This window comes from Crocuta crocuta, unplaced genomic scaffold (assembly GCF_008692635.1).
Source record: "Crocuta crocuta isolate KB4526 unplaced genomic scaffold, BGI_CrCroc_1.0 scaffold7, whole genome shotgun sequence".
NCBI classification, from domain to species: domain Eukaryota; kingdom Metazoa; phylum Chordata; class Mammalia; order Carnivora; family Hyaenidae; genus Crocuta; species Crocuta crocuta.
The window spans coordinates 7,053,179-7,070,996 of record NW_027531904.1 but is presented as its reverse complement, the minus strand read 5'-3'; the positions used below and the strand labels follow the sequence as shown (position 1 = coordinate 7,070,996).

The following is a 17,818-nucleotide window of genomic DNA, read 5'->3' as shown; positions in this document are numbered from 1 at the left end:
TATTTCTCAGGCAGATAATAGGGCAGCACGTGGTAGTTTATAATCTTGCCTTTAAACTACTTCAAATTTTACATGCATGGCTTATAAAATTGTAAGTCTTTTTCAAGGGAAAATATTAACAAAATAAAACTTTATAGCCAGACAGACCAGTTTACAGCAGCAGCTCATTCACGTGATGGAGCACATCTGTACATTAGTTGATACGATTCCTGACGATGAACTGACGGCCCTGGATTGCGGACAAGAACTGCGTCGGCAGCGGGACATAAGGTATCTTACGTTTTCTTCTTCTGGAATGTATCTGATTGCATCCCACCAACGTAAGTCAGAAACACATGGGGCAGAATTTCCAGGCATTCTGGCCGGGAAATTGAATAGGCTACTTGTCACTATGTTTTAAGTTTTAAATTTATTTATTTTTTTCAAACTGCCCCTTTGGAGACTGAAAAACAGAACCTGTTCTGCCACGATTTGGGATGGAAACTAACGATATACTTGCGTGGCCTACTGTGGCAGACCGCTCCCAGTGAGGGTGGTGTCCTGTGTTTTGTCTCCAGAAGGAAGCTCCTGGCCGATGCCGACTCGAATGCAAGCGGTGCCTGTATTCTTGGTTCAGCGTGGAGGTGCGGGCCTGGCGCACTGGGTAGCCCTGCCGAGGACATGACCTCTGTTTCCTCTGCCGATGCGCTTTTCAAGGGTGACTCCTGTCCTGCAGGAAGCTGTGTTTCTGTTAAGGAGTCCCATTTTCCACACCTTCCCTCCAGTTCCAGTGCTGCTGGGAAATGTGTGCTGGCCACTACCCCGGGAAGGGCAGGATCCTCGGCCACCACGAAGAATCCCTTTGAAAGACCGTTATTCAGTCCGCATTTACAGAAGTCCTTTGTAAGTAGCAACTGGGCTGAAACCCCAAGGACAGAAAAGAGAAATGAAAGCTCTTATTTCCCGGGAAATGTTCTCACAAGCACGGCTGTGAAAGATCAGAATAAACATACTGCTTTGCTAAATGACTCAGAAGGCGAAATCCAGGCAGCCCGTGATACTGATAATTTTGACATAGATGACTTTGATGATGATGATGATGACTGGGAAAATATAATGCGTAATTTAGCAGCCAGCAAATCTTCCACAGCTGCCTGTCAGCCTATTAAGGAAGGCCGGCCAGTTAAACCAGTATCAGAAAGAACTGCAGCCACCACAAACTGGCCTCCACTGGCATCTGCCGCTCCAAATAAAAACTCAGAATCCATTCAGAATTACACTGGTAAGTTTAAAATAAATGGATGCTTGTATTTTACGTGAAAACATAACTTTCCAAAATCGGAATTATGTAAGAAAGATCGCGAATCATCCTTGCCTGAAAAGTGTGTTGTTTCTATGCACATTTCTGCTGATAACGTGAATCACAAATCACCGTTTCAAAAGCAGGTCGCTCCTTTGTCTCCGCGGCAGCTGTAGTTCTATGAAATGCGTAATTATAACCTATTGTAGCAAAGCTCTAAAGTCATTACAAATGTGCTTTGCCTTTGAATTAACATCTTTTAGTCCCTAAAACAATAAAGCTCATGGGGGCCAAGCTTTTAACGATTTGAGGGGTGAGTAAAAGCAAAGCTGAACTTCTATGTTAAAACTGTAATTGTGTGTATTTTTAGAACTCTGAGTTGATGAGAACTGATCAGTTTATGAAGTAGAGAAACATGTCTTCTGTCTTAAAATATTAAAATGCAGGGCAGTCTAAGAAAGACACGAAGTCAGAAATTCCTGAAGACAGATTCTTTCTCTGGGCCTAAAATCCTTTTAATACATTCAACATATATTTATTGAGTGCCCATTCCTCACCGGGTTCCGTGCCAGGTTCGGGTAAGAGATGAATAACAAGTCGTTCGTGTCCCCTCGGAGCTCCCAGTTTAGCGGGAGAAGTTTGGGGAGGAGTGCAGTTAGCCACTGTAAAGGCTGCAGACAGAAGCCAAAATTAATTTTAAAACCTTACGTCAACCCTATAAAGTTATCACAGAGCATGTTCTAACCAACACAAGTTTATATGTGTAAGGTTTGATAGAGTACGGCCGTCCCTATTTTTGCCATCGATGACTTAATACCACGGAGGTTGTTCTCACAGTTACGCCGTTGACCTTTAAAATAACCATTAATGGATTTATTTTTGTATCGTGTTAGAATGTGTCATACTTGATGCTTGCAATTATCTTTGAGACAGTCGAGTGCTGGGATTAGAGAGGCTGCCCCAGCTGGCCTGAGCATCTCTTGTTCTCTGTGCCAAGAAGGGGGCGCGGACGTGAGAGACACGGTGGCAGAAGCACCATGGGAAGCTGAGAGGACTCCGAGGTTTCAGACCCGCTGACTGGGGATCTGTGACACCACTAGCAGAGCAGGGGAGTCGGGAGGCAGAGCAGATTGGGAGAGAAGCTGGGGAGGGCTATTTTAAGACTTGTTGAGCTTCAAGTGTTGTAAGTCGTTCAGGTAGAAATGTCTGGAAGACATCTGGAGAGGCACGCAGGGCTGGAACTTAGGAGGGCGTCAGCAGGGCCTTACGGAAAAGACCCTGTGCACACAGGTGATGTTGAAGGTCAGAGGACTTGGAAAATTCTAGGAAAGGGCGGCCAAAGAGCCCAGTCCCAAAGTGGGTCTGCAAAGACTCCCAAATTAAGGGGCAGGTGGAAGAAGTGGTGCCAGGGAAGAGAATTTCAATAGAAAACCCACGATGGTCTTGAAGGTCAAGAGAGCAGGAAGAAGGGAAGAAACGCAATGGTTAGTGGTAGGTGCTGCGGAGAAACCAAGGAAAAGGCTCGAATTTGGCCCTCAGGACGTCTCTGGTGGCCTTGACATTTGGCGGGGATGAAACCCTGATGAATGGTTAAAGAACAATGTGCTGCAGGGAAATGTATGCCTTGGAGTTTACGCAGCAAAGGGTAAATGCTAAAACCGACTTGTTAACAATAATGCTCTTATTTTTCTTAACATTGATTATTTTCTCAGACAAGTTGGCGCAAGATTTAGCACCCAGAAATCTGAAGCAGGAGCGTTTCCAAAGTCTTAGTTTTCCTCATACAAAAGAAATGATGAAGATTTTTCATAAAAAATTTGGCCTGCATAATTTTAGAACTAATCAGCTAGAGGCGATCAATGCTGCGCTGCTGGGTGAAGACTGTTTTATCTTGATGCCCACTGGTATGTATTTTTAGATGTATATTGGCAGGAGTCCATTGGCAGATGTTAAATGAAAGCCCTTTAATAGAAATAAAACAAACACCCACATGGCATTTCTGTCATTAAGGGACCTCTGAACCTCCCATGCCATCGTGAGGAAGAGTATTACCTCCTGCCCTCTGTTGTCGCGGTGACATTTAGACCCTTCAAGATGTTCAAGTCAAGGCTGCTTGTGTTGAATTGATCTAGAATTTTTCATTGGGAATTTCTCTCTGTCTTTTTTTCGTTTTGTTTTTTGGTCTAAATTAGTCTGGAACATGAACCAAAAAATCACCGTCAGAGACCTCGACCATCTCTGGCGCTGTGCCTGGTACAGCCTGGTGGTGAAGATGGTCGGGACTGTCCGCTGTGGAGTGTTGGCCTGGCTTTAACGCGCAGCCAGGTCACTTATTCGCGGTGTGACCTTGGGCAAGGCGCTTCACCCCCAGCTCTAGTTTCCTCGAGTGTGTGGCAGAGGTGGTAGTAAACTACCTACCTTGCAGAATGTCCTGGGGATTAAATGAGAAGCATTTAGCATAGTTCTTCCTCAGCCTCAGTGCTGAAGAGATCCAGGACTTTCCACTGTGTCCGAGTAAGAATATTAAAGGCACAGTCAGGTTAAGAAGCACGGGAATTGGAGTTGCAGGACTCAGATGTAGACTTCCCTCCGCCTTTTACTCAGCTCATTTGTGACCTTTAGCAGTTCTGGCCATCGTTATAAAAACTATGTTGACCGTTATAAAAATTATTGGAGTGTTTTCCAAACTGATTTTAAAATTTGGAGGACACTTATTTAATAATCAGCATTTCTTACCTCGTTAACTTGCTGTTCACTCTGTCTTCTGCTTTGGTATTTCAGAGCTAAAGCTGGGAAGGACCCTGACAGTGATCCAGTCCTGTGGTTTCAGGGGTTTTCATAGTCCTTGAGGGTGTCAGGGGGCTCTTTGAGGGTCTTCCGACCCCACTTTCAACCTCTTGATTTATATAGATAAAGATTCCAAATAAGGTTTCTCTTAGAGAAAAAAGACAAAAAGAAAAACCAAAAAAACCACTGATGTAGTGTATTTTGCAGGGACAACGTCGAGGCGCGGTGAGGTTAGATGGCACGTCTGAGTCAGACCGCCTGTGAGGTGGTGGAGCAGACACTAGAACTCAGCTTCCCGATCTTTCCTTGACACTTATAATTACATACCAGGATGAAATGTGCTTACTCCACGTGCAAAAGAGGGGAATGTGGCGGGGGGAAACAGCCAAAGTCCTGGAAACTGCCTGGCGTAAGCTTCTGCCATCAGTGGATGGGCAAGGTTGGAAATCAGAGACCAGTCATGTTAGTTTTCATGAAATATGTACTGATTGTCTTACCATTTTGAATTAGAGCTACATGGAGAGGTGGGGGGCGTCTCAGAGTTTCTCTCTCTTCGTCTTCTGCTGGCACACAAGTGTAGTTCTACCTTACTTGATCTCAAAGGAAGATTGGGAATATTTTCTTACTGATAAAGCGTACAGTGAATAAAAGCTCAGATATTTAGCATTGAAAGGTTACTACTGGTTTAAAAAACGAGATCCCAAAAGTGCTTTCTGGATCATCAGAGAAATATTAAACCATATTCACCATAGTCTTAGTGTTGTATCTTTTGTCGTATTTTGACTCCTTAAAAATTGAATATTATCTAAAGTAATTATTTTCACACTAATACTGTAATAGAGTGCCCCTCGTACTGTATTCGGATTTCCCAAGTAGACTTTTAAAGCAATTGTATTGCATTTCAATTTCCTGCCCTGATTCCTTCTTCTTCCTTCATGTATACCTACAGAAGATGTCCGGAAAGAGAATTTTCACACACTTAAATTGTCTAAATGTTTTGGCTCATTCGAATACGGCAAACTGTTGGCACCGTGGGGAATATCACTTGGCGTCCTATTAATCACTTTAAAATATTACTGTGTGATTTACTTTGTAACTTTTGCCTTCATGCTCTCAAGATAAAACCTGAAAGGCTCTTGTTTTGTTTTTTGTCCTTCCAGGAGGTGGTAAAAGTTTGTGTTACCAGCTCCCTGCCTGTGTGTGTCCTGGCGTCACCATTGTCATTTCGCCCCTGAGATCACTTATAGTCGATCAGGTCCAAAAGCTGACTTCCCTGGATGTAAGTTAAAACAAAACACTACCAATTATGGCTTAAAAAAATGCTCATAAAGGCATAAAAATAATTGTATGTCAATGCTCTGGGTAACACCTTCTTTATTAAGTAGTCCATGAATTATAAGGATCGATCACAGCCGTTATGTCAAGTTGTACATGTGAGAGTCTGAAAATTCTAAGGAGGTAACCTTCTGCAGTTCGGTCTAGAAAAATGTACTTTAGCAAGAACGTTCAACCTGTATTTTGCTGATGTAAATTTCCTGTACTAAATGTGAGGATTTCTTCTTTTATTCCTGCAAGATAAGCATATTGGCTAGTCCCTTAACGCCTCAGAATGCATCACGTGAGCGCCCCGCCCACGTGCCCCTCCTCCTCTTGGCTGATGTCCAGGAACTAAGTGTATGAATGCATTCTCCCAAATCCTGCATGTTTTCGAGGTTATGAGCCACCACCCCTCGACGAGACCACTGGTTTGTTTTTTCCTCTGAAGAATGTGTTTGTGCAGAACCGGTCACCGTGTGTAGCCACTCATGAGGCCCCCTCCGGCCTTTCTGATGTCCTTGTATGTGAAAACCCTGGAGATGCCTTTACCGATACAAAAAAGAGCCGTACATTAGGATGGGAATCTCCGGAGTGCTGAGTTTGTATTTATCTTATGTACAGATATGGAAAAGCAAAGGCAGTAAAGAAAATAGAAACAAAGAGAAGGAAGTAAACGATGGGAATATTTTGAATTCTGGCTAAGAAAAGTTTTCTTGCGGGGCGCCTGGGTGGCTCAGTCGGTGCAGCGTCCGACTTCAGCTCAGGTCATGATCTCGCAGTTCATGGGTTCGAGCCCCTTGTCGGGCCCTGTGCTGCCAGCTCAGAGCCTGGAGCCTGCTTCCGATTCTGTGTCTCCCTCTCTCTCTGACCCTCCCCTGTTCACACTGTTTCTCTCTCTCTCTCTCAGAAATAAATAAAACATTTAAAAAAAAAAAAAGAAAGAAAAGTTGTCTTGTGAAATATGTGCCAATTATTTACTTTACTATATTGAGACTATCTCTCCTTTTACAGGTTTGTTATGTGACTTGTAAAATATTTATAAAATGTAAGGATAAATATATGCTTAAGCCAGATTAATATACAAAATGTAAATTGTTTACTACTTTTATACCTAGATTCCAGCTACTTATCTGACAGGTGATAAGACTGACTCGGAAGCTACAAGTATTTACCTGCAATTATCAAAAAAGGACCCAATTATAAAACTTCTGTATGTCACTCCAGAGAAGGTTTGTATTGATACCATTATTTTAAAATATGATAGTAGAACTATCTTCGGAAAACAGCCTGGTTCTCCCCACTGAGTAGGGAAGCACCCAGTCATCCTATCCTGTGTCTTCCTCCTTTATCACCACGTAGAGATGTCACTCCCGGTGACCAAATGTGTGGAGATTTTTCATCACACTGAGCTCTCTGTGACCCCAGCAGGATGTCCTGCAGGTTAACTCAGTTCTGACACAGTCTACACAGAGGCAGCGTCGGAGCCCGCAGGGTAAGGGCTCGGTCCCACGACACGGCTCCCACCCTTCTTCAGATGCCAGTTGCAAGTAGAAGGTCCCCAGGCTTCCCACAGTCTCTGTTCAGTTTGGCTAACAAATCCGAGGTTCCTGTGAGCCCCTCCTCAGGTTCAGTTAATGTGCTAGAGTGGCCCACAGAACTCAGGGAAACTCGTTTACCGGTTTGTTATGCGGTCAAGGCTGCAGATAACAGTCAGATGAAAGGTATGTGGGGCGGGGCCGGGGCCCTCAGCTTCTGTCACATGGGTTTGGGATGCATGTCCCTCCCAGTGTGGACGTGCTCACCAACCTAGAGGCTGGCCAACCCCACCCACACCATTGGGATTTTATAGCAGCCTCATGTTGGCATGACCAGTTAACTCCATTTCCGGCCCCTCTCCCCTGTCTGGAGGATGGGGCTGCTACTGAAAATTCCAAGCTTCTGATCATGGCCCGGTCTTTCTGATGACCAGCTCCCACGCAGAAGCCATCTAGGAGCCCACCCAGAGTTGCCTCCGTAGAACAAAAAATGCTCCTAGTGCTCTTGTCACTTAAGGATTTAGAAAGGAGTGGCTCCTGGGTGGCTCAGTCAGTTGAGGGTCTGACTCTTAATTTTGGCTCAGGTCACAAATCTCAGCGGTTCGTTTCGTGGGATCGAGCCCTGTGACGGGCTCTGCCCTGACCTCTCAGAGCCTCCTCAGGATTCTCTCTTTCCTTCCCTCTCTGCCCCTCCCCCACTTTCTCGCTCTCTCACAATAAGTAAATGAACTTAAAAAAAGAAGACCCCTAACCAACTGAGCCACCCAGGAACTTATGGCAAAGACGAGTCAGATGCTTTTCAAGACATGGATGCCAGATGTGGTCATTGCTACTGGGATGTCACTGCTTCTAGGCCCTGTCACACACCCATATGCGCATGTGTGTGTGTGTCTCCAGACAACATGCATTCCCACAATATACATCTGTAACCCTGTTCCCAGTGTAAACGTGTGGTGAACCTCAGCGCTTGCTAAATGTGGCAAATGTGCTAGAAGGTCTCATTTGCAAGTTTCCATCCCTCCTGCTAATTCTCTTGGTACATCAGATTAAGAGCTCGTTTTATGTGGAGGTGGCTGTAACACATCGTCAGTCGTAGTGGAGCCCAAAGACAAAGTCTTTGAGGTGATGTGTGTAGTGTGTTCACATCTCTGACGCATATGCTTCTGGTCTAGGTGTGTGCAAGTAATAGACTGATTTCCGCTCTGGAGAATCTGTATGAGAGGAAGCTCTTGGCGCGTTTTGTTATTGATGAAGCACATTGTGTCAGTCAGGTAAACACTGGCTTCTACGTCTTGAAATATCAATAAACACATACTGCTCAGTCTGCATTTGCGGAATAGAGAAAGGAACAGTGAATGATTCAATCTCGTTGAAGAATAAGGTGGTTCTTAGTATAGTGAGCAGTGTTTGGTGTTTATGTAGGAAAGATCCAAATAGTCTGAAAGCCGTGTTTTCTTTCCAACTAGTGGGGACACGATTTTCGCCAAGATTATAAAAGAATGAATATGCTTCGCCAGAAGTTCCCCTCTGTTCCAGTGATGGCCCTTACTGCCACAGCCAACCCCCGGGTACAGAAGGACATCCTCACTCAGCTGAAGATTCTCCAGCCTCAGGTGTAAGTTACTGAAAGTCATGAACTTAAAAACCCCGGGGCAGTGGTTCCCAGATCACTGCACATCAGAGTCCTGTTCCGAGCTTTAAAAATCCTGGTGCACAGATTGCACTCAATAGTCACTTAGCTCAGAAGCTGGGGGGGCTGGGAGCCGTTAGGTTTTTAAAAATCCCCAAGTGATTCAGGGGCGCAGCACAGTTTGGGAACCAAGGCCCTCAGGCTTTTCATTACTTACTGAAATTAAAACTATCCAACACCTGGGGCTCCTGGGTGGCTCAGTCGGTTGAGCGTCCAACTTCAGCTCAGGTCATGATCTCATGGTTCATGGGTTGGAGCCCCACGTCAGGCTCTGTGCTGACAGCTAGCTCAGAGCCTGGAGCCTGTCTTCGAATTCTGTATCTCCCTCTCTCTCTGACCCTCACCTGCTCACGCTGTCTCTCTCTCTCTCTCAAAAATAAATAAAACATTAAAAAAAACCTATCCAATACCTATTTTGGGAGTATGCTGTACCGGTTAATAATTTATGGACCCTGTTATGGTCCTGGCAGCGAATTAGCTTTGATTTATCTGATTTCATCTCCCACGCATCCTGGAGTGTACATCAGGGAATAATCAGATGACCCTGCTTTATCACTTTCCTGAAGTCCCAGGGTGTTGAAGACGGTCCAGAAAGTATGTATGTAACAGCGTTTATACTTTTGTTTCATCCCAGCAGTGAAATGCTTCTTTTTGCCCCCAAATCCGTAATCACTCCTAATTGAAACTGCTGTAAACGTTCTCCCCACATGGATAGGGTGCACGGGATCGTTTTGTCCGTCTGCGTGAGCGTGTAGAGACAGGTGCGCTCTCTGATAGGCTCACTCACTCGGCACGTATTTACTTAACAGCTGTTGTGTGCCAAGATTAAAATATTGTTCCCTTCTAACTTGCTAGTGGGTGCTTTGAGTCTGAGGAATGCATGAAGGAATGACTGATACATTGGGGTGAATATCTTTTGTACCTTTGGAACTACAGACAATAAACTGGCTCTGTCAGCACCTTTGTCGGTCACAGCAGCGTCTCCCGGCGGGTTATGAGGAGAACCGAAGGTGCTATGTGGGGGTGGGAGGGGTCACGAGAGGAAGAGAGCCCTAAGGACCTTTGCAGATTCAACCGGCATTCTTGAGCACACGGGTTATTTAGAATCCTCCAAGCTTTGTGTGTGAGGTCACAAATTTGGGATGGAAAATTTTAATCTCACATGTGGGAAGGATGTTTGTGTAGAATTTGAGGGGGGAGGGGCAGATTTTGCTTCCATAATCGATATACATTAAAACATAATATTTAAGGTGCATATTATATTTGAGGTTCTAGTGAATAGCCTGCATGCTAGGAGTTTGCTTCTATAAGTACTACATCTCTCTGTGAAAGCCTTTCTTTTTTTTTTAATAGGTAATGTTTTTAGCATTTTTCCATCAATTTATACCAGACGCATGCTACTGTTCTTTTAGGCTAGTAATATTAATTGCTAAATGCATGCAGTTAAAAGAAATTGTATAAATTCAGTTCACCTTTTGAGTAACTTTTTTAAGTATAGAATTTGTCATTTGTGTTTGAATAAACATTGCACATATGTATTTAGAGACAGATACCTTTAATATCTTTTCCTAGTTTTGTGGGGAGATCAGCCTAAAAAAGCAGTAGATTGTACATTTCCTGAGTCTAGCATGTGGTGCCCTGTGCATAATTGGCACTCAGTGAGAATGAATAAATGGAACATATGGAGGAATTTTGGTAAATGTGGGTAAAATATGAAAATTTGGGCAAGTCTGTTGATTCCTTAATATATTTGGTACTTCTATATTTGGGAGGGCTTAAATCCCTTAGTGGAAGTAAAAGATTTTTAACAAACACTTTCTGGTACATTTTTCCCGATCTTTTCTGCCAGTAGGCCCCTTGTTTGGATTAAATTTACCCAACTGCTGCTGCGTCATGGCCCTGCTGAAGGCAGGTGTCCCCAGGGGTGGGGTCGTGTCCCCACGCTCTTCCCCTACTGCTCGTCTGTGTAATCTTCTTCCTCTTTGGGAAGTAAGGGTAGGTAATAAAATGGACTTTATTCCTTTTCCTTAGGACCTTAAAATATAAACTGAGAAAGAGAAGAGGGACAGACATATATGGACAGTTGATACAACAATAATATTAGAATACAACAATAATAATAGCCACCAGTTACGTATTTAGCCTATACCATGTGCCAGGTACTGTTCTTGACATTTTATGTGTATTGACTCATTTACCCACAGGCTTATGAGGTAAGTTCTCCTGTTTTCCTCACTTTGTGGATGAGGAAACCGAGGCACATAGAAATTAAATAATTTAAACAAGGTCATATGCCTCACAACTTTTGGAGTGAGGACTTCAACCCAAACAATCTGGTTTTAGAACCCTTGAAATACTTTTTAATAAATTGCAGAATGAAGTAAGTGGTAATTAGAGACGTAAATTACAGCTGCAGGGACTCAGAAAGGCAAGATTGACTCCAGCCCAGAATAACAACTCCTTGTTGATGATGCACAGGGTCAGATCGGTTTCATATGAGGGAAGCAGGCTTTGTAGGGTGAGTGGTCTTTTTTGTAAGCAGCTGTAGTGAGATGTAGTTTACATACCTTGCAATTCACCTATTTAAAGCAAGCAATTCTGTGATTTTTTTTTTTTTCTTTTCAGTTTCCCCACAAGGTTGTGCATCACAACCGCTGTCTAATTTTGGAACATCTTTATCTCCCATGAAAGAAACCATACCCATTAGCAGTCAGTTCCCACTGTCTTCCATCTCCCCAGCCCTAGACAACCATGAATCTACTTTGTGTCTTTATAGGTTTTTGCCTCTGCTGGACATTTCATGTGAATAGAATTTTACAAAACATGGCCTCTTGTGACTGGCCTCTTTCACTTAAGCACAATGTTTTCAAGGTTCATCCATGTTGCGACGAATATCGGTGCTTCGTTCTTTTCTATTGACAAAAAATGTTCCAGTGGACGGGTACTCTACATTTTATATATTCATTTATCATGTGGTGGATTTGGCGGCTGTTTTCCACGTCTTGGCTCTTATGCACACTGCTATGAGCGTTTGTGTCTGAGCTATCCACGGACACGCACTTCCACTTCTCTTGGACGTGTATCAAGCAGTGGAATCATTTGGTCATGTGGTAGCTCTTTGTTCTACTTTTTGAAGAACCGCCAGATTGTTTTCCAAAGCGGCCGTGCCGTGTCACATGAACCTCAGCAGTGTGTGGGGGTTGCAGTGCCCCCGTCCTCCCCAGCCCCGTCCAGGTCACCCTGTGTCTTTTCAGTTATACCCATCCTGCTGCGTGTGAAGTAGCGTTTTCACAGGTGGAGAGTGAGATTTCAGGGTTGAAGTTCCTGGCATCAAAGTCCAGGTCGGATCCAAGGAGCAGGGAATAACTTGTAGGATAAGTGGAGCAGCCCAGAGAAGGCCGACCCTGGAGAGGAGGCTTGACGCCATATGGAGGGAGTAGGGTATCCTTGCATTTTGTGATGGTGAAGCGTATGGGCTTTATTCTGTGGGCAGCTTGACCTTGGAAGTGGGTGACCCTAACCTTATGGTAGAACGAGGGCCCTGGCATAGAACAGAAGGTGGAGCAGAGGAGCAGGGGGTGAGAGGGCACCATGGTGGAAACAGTGGGAGAGGACGGAGGGGCTGGGGTCAAGGGAAAGCCCAGCTGAATCCATAAGACTGGCAACCAGCGGCATAAGAAAGGTGAACACAGTGAAAGTTTATATTAGTTTCTGGTACCACTGACCATGGACATGTGGTGGGGGGGAGGGGAGGGTTGGGATTAGTAATGAATGTGATTTTTTTTTTAATGTTTATTTTTGAGACAGAGAGACAGGCAGACTGCAAGCAGGGGAGGGGCAGAGAGAGGGAGAGATCGGATCTGAAGCAGCTCCAGGCTCTGGGCTCTCAGCACCGAGCCCAACATAGGGCTTGAACCCACGAACCGTGAGATCGTGACCTGAGCCGAAGTTGGATGCCTAACCGACTGAGCCACTGAGGCGCCCCTGAATGTGATTTTTAGGTCCCTGGTGTGGGGGATGTTTAAGGGATGAGTGGAGATGGCCACATTCTCAGCCTTCATACTTTTTATGGTCATAATGTGCTTCCTTAAAGAATATGGAAAACTGTACCCCTTATATAATTCTAACCTGATACCAAAAATGTTTCAACAGGAGTTTTAAGTGAAGAGAATGTAGTCTGTTATAAAGAACATTTTTAAATAAAATTGGTACCTAGCCCTTTTAAATTTATCCAGGAGAATATAATAGCAATTTTATACCCACTTTCACTCACAAAACACATTACAATTTTTTAACTTTACACATCTTTAAAAATATCTTTAGCAGATATTTTACATCTTTCCTCTTCCTCTTTGAATTCATATTTCTCTTCAGTTTTCCCCACAGATCTTTATCCTAAGGTGATATATTTTTCTGCATGAAGTCTTGTTGCCCATTCTAGCATACCTATGAGAAAAATAGGTATATAATGTATAAAATATATGTATATAAACTAAGAGTTGTTTTTAAATTCCCCATACTAAAATTATCTTCCAGATTGAATTATTGTAATCGTTAATTCTATGTAACTGATCAGAATAGACCTCTTTTCAGTAAGCTGATACATCTGTGGATGAATCGAGTCTGTCCACATTTCTTTTTTTCATAGATGTAAGCAGTGAGAACTGTTGCTCACTTAAACTTGTAGATGGGAATGGAAAACATCTTATTTTAGCAACAACACTCAATTATTTGAATTTTTTCTGACTTATATGCCAAAATTACATAATGATCTGTCATCGGAAATTATTTTTTATGATCTGTCAGCTGGCAACCCAGCTAGGTCCTTTAAAATTTTGCGAGAAGCAAAGACTTGTAAACTCTCTGACTGGCAAGATAAGTCAGATCATTAGTTACTCACTTTGCGTTTTCTGGGAAACATACTATAAAAAGTTTTACCAAGAGTTATTTAATGACCATTAAATATTCTTGTTCCTCTTTCACTTAAGTGAATCTTGTATCCAATATATTTGGAAGAATTGGGGAAATCAAAATGCTGTTAGTTTCAGTAGACCTTTTCTAATATATTTTGACATGTATTTTTATTGCATGATATGCTTTTAAATAATAGCCTTGTTGACAAGGCTTCGTGGCTGCCAGTTAGCTCTTTCAGATACTGGGACATGACTTCTATAACCGAATTGGTCAATCCAGTGTTCAGTGCCAAACCAGTCACCTAAAGTTATTTTCATTTATTTAAAAGGAAGATTCTGCCTTTGTTTCTCAATTCGCATGAACCATTTAGTGCACATTCCCATGACAACTATCTCAGCTTCAAAAGCAACTAGAGCTTGAGCACAAATTGATTCCATTTCCCGACACATCACTTGAAATGACAGGAGTTTGACACCCTGGACCTAATCATAGTTACCGTGTTAATGTCAGTTGATATCAGTACTTCCTTAGTGAAGATACAATGGAGTCTCAAGCTTTTTTAAAACAATAAAATCTTTATTGAGATACAACCGGGGTGCCGGTGTTATCTACCGGCGTGGCCCGTAGAGCGTGCAACCCTGTATCCTCCAGGTTGTGAGTTTGAGCCCCGCGTTGAGCATAGAGCCTACTTAAAAAATAAAAATAGATAATTGACACATCATAAAATTCACCCATTTAAAGATTAGAATTCAGTGGGGGGTTTTGTATTTTCACAGAGTTATGCAACCATCCCCCAAATCTCAGTGTAGAATATTTCATCACCCCAAAAGGAAAGCTAGCACTCATCAGCAGCCACTCCCATTCTCCTGTGTGCGTCATCTTCCCCCAAGCGGTGTGTTCAAGGCTCATCCGTGCTGCCACATATATCAGTACTTCGTTCCTTTTTATGGCTGAATGATCTTGCGTTGTATGGGCACTCCGCATTTACTTACGTATTCTTTAGTTGCTGGGAACGTCCCTGACTGAATATTTGGTAATTCCAGACATCCCATTTTCTAACAGGCCGATAAGACAAAGTCAAGGAGACAACATGTTAATGTTTTCATCTGAGCACATTGTGCACCTGCTGCGTTCAGTCAGAGGCCTGGGTGCTGGACTTGGACAGTCTTTCTGCAGTAGATACTTGTTTTGGTTTTGAGTTTGAGATAGATCTGCAACTCTCTTTCCTAATCTCCTGTCATTTTATTATTTTTAGTAATTTGACTAAGTTGATTAGTTAAACATTTCTGAGTTTTTTCAATTACGTCACAGATTTTAAAACTTTATCAGATTATGTGCCAGTTTTTGATCACTGCTTTATTGAGAGGCAGTCCGTGTATCGTACAGCTTGCCTATGTAAAGTGCACAATTGAGTGGTTTTTAGTATAGTCAGAGCCATGCAACCATCACCACAATCAATTTGAGAGTGTTTTGATCATCCTGCACAAAAACCCACGTCCATTAGTACTCACCCATCTTCCCCTCACCACCCTCCCCCCCCGAGCCTGTGGCAACCACTAATCCAACTTCTGTTTATAGATTTGCCTATTTAGGGATATCTCATATAAATGGAATCATCTGATCTGTGGTCTTTTGTGACTGGCTTCTTTTACTTAGCACGATGTTTTCAGAGTTTATTGCTGAATAGTATTGTTTATTGTCTGAGTGTGGCACATTTTCTTCACCCGTTGGTAGATATTGGGGTTGTTTCAATTTGAACTGTTACAAATAACACTGTTCACATACAGGTTTTTGTGTGGACCTGTTTTCATTTCTCTTGGGTCTATACCCAGGAGTGGAATTGCTCCATTGAACGGTATCTCTGTTTTAACCTTTTTTTTTTTTAGTGTTTTATTTATTTCTGAGAGACAGAGAGGGACAGTATAAGCAGAGGAGGGTCAGGGAGAGAGGGAGACACAGAATCTGAAGCAGGCTCCAGGCTCTGAGCTAGCTGTCAGCACAGAGCCTGACGCAGGTCCTGAACCCACGAACCGTGAGATCATGACCTGAGCCGAAGTCGGACGCTCAACCAACTGAGCCACCCAGGCACCCCTGTTTTAACCTTTTAAAGAACCGCCAGACAGTTTTCCAAACATCCCCACCAGCAGCATTAAGTGGATTCTGATTCCACCTGTACTCGCTCTTGTCTCTTTATTGACCCAGAGCTCTCTTTTTTGGTTGTTTGTTTTTTTAATACATAAAACAGTGTTCTGCGGTTACAGGTTAAAGTTTAGGGAACACGCCCTTCCCACAGATGGTCATGTCAACAGCCATGCTGGTGGGGAGACCCCTGCCCCATTCCCTACCTATGCCCAAAGTAACTCAGATAATTTTCAAGATCATTTGTATGTTCTTTTTATGTCATCATTTTATCAGGACTGTGGTTTCCTTCGCCGTGGCTGTGATTGTAAATAATTGGGATCAAAATAGTCCATGAATGCGTCAGTCTTTTCTTCCCTGCCCCCGCCCCCATCCACTACCTGTTCTTACTCCATTTCAAGTACTAGAAGGGAGCACTCCATGCTCTGCATGTGAACAGCCTAAGCAGGGTTCAAAGTGCTGGTTAGCAGTAGTCTTGTGAAGTTTTCCGAGTGCTGCATCCTGTGATGGTAGCCACGGGCGCTACACTCTGCTGCCAACAGAGATTTGGAAAACCCTCACAAGACACGAAGCCCTACCGAGGGTTTCTGGTACTTTGAAGAGAGTTTCACCTACACCCGTACTGCATTCAGTTTGTTACGTGTGGTGTCCTGGAGGTTTTTACAGCCAGACCAATGTGTAGCCGTGAAGTTCAGGATAAGTGAAAAGTAGGATTGGTGGGTTGGGTTTTAGAAAGCGAGGGGACGCCCGTAAAGGGAGCAGACGGGGCCAGAGTAACGTGCAAGGTGTCTCCCGCAGGGGTGTTCCCAGATCAGTCTCTCGGAGACGGTCCACGTGCAAACGAAGGACCTGCAGATTGACTCCTTAGCAGTGTCTTTGCTGATGTGCCCTTGCAGTGTCTTTGTGAAGCCCTGGGGTACGCACAGAAAGAAGCTGGACAGTGGTTTAGAAGTCTGAGAAGAAACCTAAGTCGGGGCGGGTGGGGATGACTGTGCATCTTAAAGCGGTGAGTGAGGTCCCTGAAGAAGGTGATGCGGGGAGAAGGGAGGAGGCCCCCACTTGTGGAGTAAGCGTAGGAAGAAGAGAAAGAGAGGAACTCGAGGGGTCCGTGGGGGGCACATCCGTGGACCTGAAATTGTCAGCGCCAGTGCAGGTTTTCAGGGATGATGCCGAGGACAGGGAGGGCCAGAGGGGCCAGAGAGTGAGGTCTGAACAAAGACCAGCACGCACCCCACAGACAACCTCACTGCTCCCTGGCCGTCTTACCTGCAGAGTGGGCCCGTCAGCAACGCGGCTGCCCCCCACATGGAAGTCATTTGTTCGTCCTAAAAGCAAATGAGCTGATCCTACCAGTGGCAACCGAACCTGGGTCCAGCCAGCCTGGATTTAGGTACAAAGACAGAAAGCCAATTTTTATTCCCTGACTTCGCTCCCTCCCATCCCCACCCCTTATACTTAGGCAGCCTCCTCTTCACGGGGTGTTACAATTATGGTCTCCTTCCTTCCTTCCATCGACGTGGGCACGGACGTGTCTTTTCGCTCTGCCCTTAGCCATTCTGCAGGATTACCTCTCCTTCCCGTGGAGACGTTGGAGCCTGGGTGAAGTCCTGCAGGGCCCAGGACCCTGTGACAGTCCCCTCTCACCTGTCTTTAGTTTTAAAGGCTTAGATAAAACAATCTTAGTAGAATGGTAATGGCAAAACCAGAATGGAGGTGACGAGAACTGAAATTGGCTGTATGGTCAGTTGGCTGGGGGCGCATGTGTCTTCTGAGAAATTTACCACTGCGGGAGAGGAAGAGGTGTGGCGGCACCGGCAGCGGGGTGCAGGGGCAAAAGAAGCTTCTGTTTGGGGGGCTGCGGGCCCTAGAACGTATTCAGAGACTAAAGGGAAGAATTGGCGGAAGGGTTCAATACCAGAGCAGAGAGAATGGAGAAAAGCTCCCTGAGGAAGCAGGAGGGAGGAGGCGGGTGGGCCAGCAGAGAAAGGAGGGATGGGTCTCAAGAGTCTGCCGCGTGCCCTTTGGGGCGCAGAGCGAAAGGAAGTGATTGGTGACCCGGCTCTTGCTGCTGCCTTGCAGTCACATCTTTATGTCCGCAATCAAACTTTGGGCATGTTGAGGCCTGAAATGTGTGTTTTCTTTGTGGTTTTCATGTGT

General features: G+C 44.3%; 1 protein-coding gene across 8 annotated transcripts in view; it reads left to right on the top strand.

Moving 5' to 3' along the window:
* The window catches only part of BLM (BLM RecQ like helicase), an 85,337-nt gene that overhangs the window by 36,453 nt on the left and 31,066 nt on the right, over positions 1 to 17,818 (top strand). For 7 of the 8 annotated variants that reach the window (XM_077774234.1, XM_077774235.1, XM_077774236.1 and 4 more), the window contains 7 exons: positions 138 to 270; positions 558 to 1,261; positions 2,992 to 3,183; positions 5,227 to 5,345; positions 6,499 to 6,612; positions 8,091 to 8,189; positions 8,385 to 8,533. In XM_077774234.1, coding sequence (XP_077630360.1) covers positions 138 to 270; positions 558 to 1,261; positions 2,992 to 3,183; positions 5,227 to 5,345; positions 6,499 to 6,612; positions 8,091 to 8,189; positions 8,385 to 8,533 — 1,510 coding nt within the window. The remainder of the gene's footprint in view (positions 1 to 137; positions 271 to 557; positions 1,262 to 2,991; positions 3,184 to 5,226; positions 5,346 to 6,498; positions 6,613 to 8,090; positions 8,190 to 8,384; positions 8,534 to 17,818) is intronic. The other variant, XM_077774238.1, reaches the window with a different exon arrangement.